Source organism: Pinus tabuliformis, chromosome 7, assembly GCF_031772625.1.
Source record: "Pinus tabuliformis cultivar Carrire ecotype Pingquan chromosome 7, CPIR1, whole genome shotgun sequence".
NCBI classification, from domain to species: Eukaryota; Viridiplantae; Streptophyta; class Pinopsida; order Pinales; family Pinaceae; genus Pinus; species Pinus tabuliformis.
The window spans coordinates 381,489,176-381,498,745 of NC_142293.1; the positions used below are offsets into that span (position 1 = coordinate 381,489,176).

The 9,570-nt window shown below is 36.7% G+C and overlaps 1 protein-coding gene across 1 annotated transcript; it reads right to left on the minus strand.

Annotated features, from left to right (window-relative positions):
- Positions 1 to 5,675: 5,675 nt before the first annotated feature.
- Positions 5,676 to 6,634, minus strand: LOC149247582 (uncharacterized). Its single transcript, XM_089458251.1, has one exon. It carries the CDS (start codon positions 6,530 to 6,532, stop codon positions 6,149 to 6,151), a length of 384 nt encoding a protein of 127 aa, XP_089314377.1. The 5' UTR covers positions 6,533 to 6,634; the 3' UTR covers positions 5,676 to 6,148.
- Positions 6,635 to 9,570: the final 2,936 nt, after the last annotated feature.

A 9,570-nucleotide genomic window follows, 5' to 3' on the forward strand; every position in this document is an offset into this window, starting at 1 on the left:
TTAGTTTTGTTGATCCAAGGGATCTTGAAAATGATCAAAAATAAAAATAAAAATAAAAACGCTCAAAATCTCCTGAAACCAATGCCAAATGGTAGAGCCTTTTGTTTTGATTCCAACGACACTTGAATCACCTCAATCTGACACCGCATGAGCAACTTATCATGTTTTTAATTTTTGGCCAAATAGGCCAAAAGTCAACTTATAGGGTATGGATGCTGATGTGTTAGCCTTTACGCTCATGTAGTAGGTTTTACTACATTGTATGAATGATAGGTGGACCAACCACGCGAGGACAAGTGGCGTTAACGTCATTTATCAACTAGGCATATGGTTGTTTTGGTGGACCAACTTAGGTTGCCATGTGGGCCAATTAGAGGGTGCCACGTGGCCCTATGAGAGGCCGCCAAATGGCCCTATATTTGGTGCCAAATTTTGTTAAGTCGACCGACATCCTCCACAAGAATTGAACTGTCGACCTCCAACTAGTGAAACCAACAACCTACCAATGCGCCATGCATATCTCTTGTTTAACATAGGTGGCCCATTTATATTTAATGTGAATGGGTTCTATAGTTGGGGAGGCCATTGGTTTTATTGGTTACATGACCTTCACATCAACAAAGGTGGGGGCATCGGGTGAGGCTGAGACCTCGGTCCCATTATACCACATGACCGTCGCACAAGTGGAGGGTGGTTGTGTGGCCTTCCGCCTACGACCCACATTTTATTGTTTACATACGACCGACGATGGGGAGTAGTGGTGGGTGCATGGGATATGGCCCATGGCTCGTGGCCCTATGTGGTCATATGACTAGCACGAGCAACGGATTCAAAGGGCCAACGATCTGTTAATTTTTTTTAATACAAAACAAAATTAACGCAAATGATGCCTATTTCGTTGGATCGAACCTGGGACCTCTAGGGTTCTAGTACAACACACCACCATTGGGCCAAAGGCCATGTTTTTGAAAATTTTCCAATGGTGAGAGCTAATGAGGAGAATAGTTTGTTAACGGTTTAGAATAACAAGCATACTTTTCTTAATTATGAGCCTTTTTTAGCTCAAGAAGAACCTAAATGGGGGTTTTTGAGCATTCTGGGCAGCGTGGAAGTGTCAGATTTTTAGTTTGAAGCTTGTAAACTGATGTAATGAAAATTTGATCATTTTAATAAAGTGTTAACCATTGGGAGCTGGACACAGAGACGGAGCCCAAGATGGGTGAACTCCATTATTAATTTGCTCTTGTCTTGCGCTGCATTTTTGTCCTCTTATTACTATAAAATTTATGCAAATAAACTTATGTTTGTGTACTTTTCCAATTTTGCTCTGTTTCCTAAAAGGAAATAAACAAACCTAAAAATTAATCAATGAAACCTTCACTTTCGTTTTTGGGTCATTTGTTTTCCTTTTTCTCTCCTAGACTAAAACTTCCTTCTTTAGATCCATGAGTTTTCTTCACAAATTAGTCATTGCTAATGAGTAGTTTGAGACTGGGTTTCTCTGCCATATTTACTTTACAAACAATCTAAAAGACTCTTCTTCCAACCATGAGTGGTTGAAATTAAAGGGATATTTATTGTACAATAGGATCAAAGTCTAACTCCTGGAAAATGGGCTTGTGATCCGACAACTTATCTTGTGTTGTCCAGGATCTGAGTCTCCTTACTCTTCCTACCAATTGGTCGGCCATTAAGAACCTATCCATTCTTTTGGCTATCCCTTCCTCACCAATCCTCCCATTTCTCTAGGTAGGGGTTAAGGGGAAGGGAGCTATGTCACGGAGCTTATGGTTCTGCAACGTTGTCAAAAAGTAGGATCATAGAGGATCTGGTTGAGCTCGAAGACCATAGGTCTCTACTGCAAAAATAGTGAATTTTAAGTCTCCTTTCATGATGAGGGCTTGATCCAAGAGAATTCCATTGGTTTGTATCTAGTCCCAGAAATCTAGTCTGTCACTGTATGGTCCATAGCAGTCGATCAATTTTATGGTACAAGAACATCTTCTTAGGGATCCTTCTAGAATGATACCTAATGAGGAAGAGTACGCATGAAGTGATGCAATTTTGGGTCCTATATAGTGATTAGACCACCTGACAAGCCATTTGAATCCAAAACACATGAAAACTATCTTGGACAAATATGTCAGAAGTACTCTTTGGATTTTTCTCCTGGGGCCAGAGTTTCTTGAAGACATATGATGGATGGGCGATAGGTGTTGATAAGCCTTTTGAGGGAGGTGAATTTGGAGGGACCCCTAACCCCTCGAATGTTGAGAGACAAAATTATGATTATTTAGGAGGAGGAGACAGTGTCTGTGCTCTGAGGACCCTTGAATTTAAAGCCAATTCATTTGGTGGGGAGAGACTAATTCCACCCTGGATAGGCTCAGGATGATTGCCTTCTCTTGCTAGAGATTTTGTGGTGTTCTTTTTCTTTTTGATAGTGACGTTTTGAAAGGAGTAACTAGGCTCTATCTGAGATTTGTCAACATGAGTAACCCTTGTGAATGTGGAGATGGGGGGAATATTCAGGGCTTCTTTATATGAGGGCACAATTGTAGAGGTAACATGAGTGTTCAAGCTAGAAAGGGAGGTAGGCGCACTAGAGTGCTCTGTGTTGAATCAAAAACCCTAGATTTGAATAAGGTATTCGAAAGACATCCATTAAATTTTAGGGTCAAATTAATGTGTCAATTATTGATGTGGCTTATCATGGTTTTCAGAGAACATGGAGGAGGTTTTATGTTTCAAGGAATCTACTATTGTGCTTTGAGGAAAATATTGACTATTAATAGACTTAAGGGCGTTCAATTCAATTTGATCTATAAGAAGGGAATCTTCAACAGATGGATCTTGAATAAGAGAGCTTGGGTCAAGGAGAGACTTATCGACTTGATTCGTATCACAAGAGTAGTTGTACCCAGGATAAATCTTAGGTGACCAACAATATGAGATGTATTCCACCACTTTATCACTGTTCTTTTCAGAGGAAATGACTGCGTTGACCTCATGTATCGTTCCTTTTGTAAAGCCTTATGTAGGATAATCTTTTGGAAGGTTCATTCCCCTTGAGTAATTAGGGACCAACTGCTAGTATGAAACCTTGCTGAAACTAAAATCCTTTACCTCCTCCGAGGAAAACTTTAACCTTTCTTTTGAGACCCATAGAGGTGTACGTGGAGTCGGATTTTGAGGAACCAATTGTAGAACCGACCTTGTCAGGGTTTTATGATGGATATGGGTACTAAAGCCCTGATGCATAGGAGCCACACAAGAGCTTGTTAGGTGGCCAACATCTCTACAGTTAATACATCTAAAGGGGTCTTCGAGTAGTCTAGTAACTGGATGATCACCTTCTCGCCCCAAAGGATTTCTAGAAACCCTAGTCATCCTTATGTAGCCTTCATCTCGATCAAGACCCATGACATACATTTATCTGATGCCAGGAGAGAAGCTTCATCCAAGTAAATGAACCTTCCCAGTGAATTTTCCACCTTGATGAGTACCTCCTTTAACCATATCTCGAGAGGGAAGCCTGATAACAAAACCCAAAAGGTGCTTTCACGACTATTTGGTCCTTGGAAAGAATGCAAGATGCCACTGTGCCAGCCATAGTGAGCCTCTACCTATAACCCAAGGCTTACAGAGGATTAGTTCAAGATCATCCTCTGGCAGAATGTGAAAGTGGATCCATTTGTTAACCAATATACTCACAATCGGAGTATAACCTACTAGTGGTTTCCATGTCACTTTGATCTAGGATAGAAGTTGCTCATGCGTCATTTTGATGTAACTAAGTTTGTCGACCAAAGCTCTCCTAGGCAGGGATTCCACTCTATCCATGTTGAACTATACCCCTAGGGTTAGTTCTTTCATTTCCGCCAATGCCTTAAAATGTTTTTGGACGTGTTTCTGCTTTGCCTTCCCATTACCATATCGTTGGAAAATAACTCTTCTCATCGCGCTCTTGGAACTTACCAGAAACCCAGACCGAGTTGTTCTTCATTGACAAAGTCAGAGTGACGTTGATTTTCTATTGATCGGTGGGAATCTCTCTGAGATAATGAGCAACCCATTTGACCATTAAGGAAAATCATTCACTACTTTCTATCATTGTGTGAGGTAGGTATGAAGGATTCTATGTGCTTTTTACAATATCTATTCAAATGAAATATCTACAGATCAGGACCGGTTGAGACCAAAGGTAGATGGTAATAAGAGAAGGAATCAGGGTTTGGGACACTGAAATTAAAGCCTTAGGGAAAACCCTAACCTCCATTAGGTTTTTTTATGCAACTCTGACGCGCAAACCCTTCGCCGTTGAATGTCTATCTGATTTTTTTCATTAGATTCTACATGAATGAATAGTTTGCATGATCTTGTTAAAAAAGAGTTTGTTTGATAAAATTATAGAGAGATAAATTAATAATTTGCATAATTTAGATATAGTACGAATTTAATATGTTGCACAATTTAAATATAGCAATGATTTTTAAAGTTGTTGAATTTATGTTACAAGATGAAACTTATTTTGAAAGTGACTAAAATATGACATTTAGGATTGACAAAATATTACTCATTCCTATAGCAATTTTACAGATTTATTTTATAAATGTTATGATTATGAAAAACACACACACACATGTATGATTAAATATTTAGAACTTAAAACTTATATTTATGCTATAGTTATGAAACACACATATGTATGATTACATATTTAAAATTTAAAACTTATATTGTGTAGTGTTAAAATTAAATTTTAAAATGTATTATAAATAGTGTAGTTATATAAATTAAATGGTTTATAAATGTGAATAAATGTTAATTATCATAGTGTTAAAATTAAATTTTAAAATGTATTATAAATAGTGTAGTTATATAAATTAAATGGTTTATAAATGTGAATAAATGTTGATTATCATAATGTCAAAATACTTCAAAATTTTAAAAATTAACTAAACTATAGTTTAAATTATTATAGAGTAAGGATAAAAAGAAGAGCTCATCTTGCTCTTCTTTTATCATCTTTACCTTAGCCCTGATGATGGATCCCATTTGGGATTTGAAACGTTGGTGTAAAAATTCTCTTACTGTGGATTCTCCGATCAAAAACTCAAGAAACTCAAACCACAGATCTCTGAAATCCATTATTATTATTATTAATTATAAAAAGAGTAAATATATGAGCTTAACATAAATACATTTTAAAAAATGGCAATTAGAGTTGTCTCTATTGGTTGGGTAGAATAAGTAAATATATGAACTTAACATAAATACATTTTTTAAAAATGGCAATTAGAGTTGTCTCTATTGGTTGGGTAGAATGATTGAACTATCTTTCCAATCTAGATTCAAATTCATGGTAGTAATATGATGAGCTAATATTGTTTTGATAAATATTATTAGTAACATGGTGAATTAATAATGCTTTGATAAATATTTTTAATGTGATGCCATTGTAACTGTAAATATTGTTATATTGACTTAGAGCCTTATAAAAAATTTATTTAGTTATAAAATATATACTTCAAGAATAAAGAAGAACATACAATCCAACATCTTCTCTATAGTACTTTAACTTAAAAATTTGATAAACAAAAATAAAATCAAACCTAAATTACTTTGAACATACAAACCCACATCTTCTCTATGGTATTCTTGATAAACAAAAATAAAATCAAACATAAATTACTTTGATATTATCAAATTACCAAAACATTCTGAAATCTATAAATTACAAATGGACATGTATAACACTACAACCAACCAATATTGACCAATATTGATTGTGCTATCGCCCATTAATGTGCAGCCTGCCCATTATGAAATGGGATTTAAGCAAGTTAAGCAAGTACCTTGTCCAGCCATAGACATTATCCAACAATAAACATATACATCCCGCCCCATTAATAGATCAAAAACACCTCCAACAATAAACATATACATCCCGCCCCATTAATAGATCAAAAACACCTTAAATATTGATAGGCTTCACAAGCAAACTAGCAAACTATTCGTATGAAGATACTGATTGTAGGTCAATTCGCAACAGAAAAGCTTCAGGGAGGGATAGCCGGAGCCTTATTTTTAACGGTAACATCAATGCACATGCTTCTGCTATTCCTCTCGCGCTTCACCTTCCCCATTACTTGCTCTGCCCTCCGGGAATCTTCGCTTTGATTTTATCCACCAGCCCGGGCTTCTGATTTCGATTGTAATTACCAGTTTGAGTCTGTTTTCCGGGCAGCATGTCTTTGAATTTATCCACGAGACCCGGCTTCTGAGCTGAACTAGAATGAGCAGTCTGAGTCTGGCCTCCGGGAATCTTCGCTTTGATTTGATCCACAAGCCCCGGCTTCTGATTCGGATTCGAATGAGCAGTTTGAGTCTGGCCTCCGGGAAGAGATGCTTTGATTTTATCCAGCAGCCCTGCCTTCTGATTCGGATTAGACTGACCTGCCTGAGTGTAACTCTGGGTGTGGTTACGGTCCTGGTGCTGAGGATCACCAGCCCGAAGATTTTGAGCCATGATAGAGCACTTATTCTAAAACCAGATAGATCTCAATTGAAGAAATTGAGAGATGAGGATGTAGTAAAAACTCCAGATGAAATGAGATGAGATAGTGAAAGTAAATAACAGGGAGTGTATATTTATAGGTCTGATGGTGCCGTGATGAGTTGTCTCACTTATCTGCAGTGCAAGCGGTGCGGCGGTGCCGCGTGGAGAATAGCTTTAATTATCTTCTTTAACCGACAACTTTAAAGATGCTACTTGCATCTTCGACTGTGGCTTTAGCTGCACGCCTTGAGATGAGAATGTAGTAAAAACTCCAGATGAAATGAGATGAGATAGTGAAAGTAAATAACAGGGATGAGATAGTGAAAGTAAATAACAGGGAGTGTATATTTATGGAGTTGTTTATAATGTGATTTTTGGAGATTTTGGTTAATCTGGCGGAAGAAATTGAGGTTAAATCTTGATTTGTTGCAGTTAAAATGGTTTTTTAACTGCATATTTGGATTCAGCACCCTGAAAAACCCTTGCCACGCTTTGATTGTACAGAAACTAGCTATCAAACTTGTGATTCCAATAAATTGCTACCAAATTTTAACCAAAAAAACCCACCAAAAAAAACTTCCAAAAAATCTCATTATAGACAACTGCTATATTTATAGGTTCGGTGGTGCCGCTCACTTATCTGCAGTGCAACCGGTGCGGTGCCGTGTGGAGAATAGCTTTAGTTAGCTTCTTTAACCGACAACGTTAAAGATGCTACTTTGCATCTTCGACTGTAGCTTTCGCTGCACGCCTTGAGATTATAGTAATAAATTTTATGCTTATCCATAAACCGTCCTCATCGCGAGTGTCCTTCGTCCCTTGCCTGTATCCTTCTTGTGTGGAAAAGACCGTAGAGAGTAAATGCTCAGGGCAGCGTGGCAGGTTGGGATGGGATGGAATTTCATGAGCAAATTGTTAGTGATTTGTTTCTTAAAATGATTAAAATGGGTATTAGAGCGGCAGAAATTGAGGGTGTTTTATTTTAAATTTATATTTTATTATGCTAATTTAGTTAGTTAGTGATATAATTTTTAGAATTTTTTTGAAATAACTGAAATTTTTAGAATATATATATATATATGGAGTTGTTTTTAGTAAGAATTTTTGGAAGTTTTTCCGGTGGGTTTTTCAAAGGTCTAATTTTTCTAAAATCCGGCAAAAATTTATTGAAATCACTAGTTTGATGAGTAACCCCTACACAATCAAAATGCCCTAAAAAATTTTCAGGATGCTGAATCCATATATATAATCAAAAAATCAAATTTAAATAACGCAAATAAATATTTCACCAAAAAATTGATTCCGACACTAGAAAACCTAAATCTAAAAAATAAAAATAAAAAACAACAAACAAAACATCAAATGCCTTCCTTAGCCCTACCAATCTCTAGTAAATTGAAAAATGAGATAGATATCAATTTAAAAAAAACCACTTTCTTTAACTTTACCCATTTATAGTAATGATTCGTAGTTACCAAATTCGGTAGAATCGGCCAAATTAATAAGGAAATTCGAAACTTCGATTCGATGGTGAATTATCTGGTTTTTGTTTGATTCAATTCGCTTAAGCGCGTTCCGTATTGAAAATTCGATTCGATGGGTGAATTATTTGGTCTAATTTGATTCGATATGTTTCAAGCGGCGCGTTTGGTTGATAGAGGTAGGGGATAAACATGGACTATTGTTTAATGTTTTTTTTTCAAATGAAAAAAACATGGGTATATAAATTTATTGCTATTTCTTCAAAAACATTTAAAATAGATTCCAAATCAGTAAGAGAGTACGTTTCTTTTTTTTCAAAATAAAATACAAGTCTTTGACAAATATGTAGTGTTCTTAAATAAATTGCTCATTTATCGATATAGCAATATCAAAATGTTTCTACAAATGGGAGTTAGATTGTGTCTTTCTCTTATAGTATTTTCCTCCAGATATCTGTAATGCATGTAACTAGCACTCTCGTTTAGACTTTTTTTTGCTAGTCAATCAACAACAAAATTCGATTCCCAGTAGATGTGTTGAAGGAACATCTTGAGAACGCTAATGTGTTTGATCCAACTGCCAAGATTAGGAGGAGTGAGATAAGTGTGCCCCAATACGCCATCAATGAGGGTCTTAGAATCTCCATATACATTAATAGAATCCAAGCACTATTTCTTAGCAAACCAAAGAACCCCCCATAGGGCTAAAATCTTCGCTCTCATGTTTGTACCACATCCACTCATGTTTGTACCATATCCACTGTGGCATGATAATTTGCACTGAGTCCTATTACATATCCTAAGCCAAAATCGACAACCACATACACCTCCCTGTGCAACTCCATCAAAATCATTAAATCTTTATCCACTTGTATGTTGTATGTCTATGTATCCATCCAAAACCTAATGTTTATACATGTCTTGTGTATGTTTATGGGGATACCATCCTGGACCTTGGACCTTCCTGGACCTTGGACACCCCACTTACAAAGGTTTTCCCAAGTCAATGTTTTGTTGTGCTATACCAACCAGGCGAAGAAAATAATCGTCAGGGGGACATCCCATTTCCAAATCTTCTGGAACTAATGTATCATTTAAAGTAAATTTAGTGCACATAATGTACCTGTAGATGTCTTCCACGTCCATAGAATCCTTACGGAGCGTCCCTTCTGAGGTGATGAAGTCCCCCCTCTCTGTTCTGCAAAGTCCCGCCTGTTTGAGATCCTGAATGTATCCATTCCATACATTAGCTCGATGCCCGACTAGACCAATATCCATAAATTTTCTCCAAACTGGAAACAGTTCGCACCAACACCAAATGACCTGATCCAAATATATATATCCCTTGGCATGTAGTCTTTAAATTATTTCCTCTGTGAGGGGTGTGGCTATCTATCCCAATTCAAATGCAATTTTCTTTGTCGAAAGACCACTTGAGCCTCTAAATAAACCAACTTTTTACCTTATGGAAACTAGACCAAATGTAAAATCTAATTTTTTTGTTGATGTTGCCTTCCCTTATCCAAT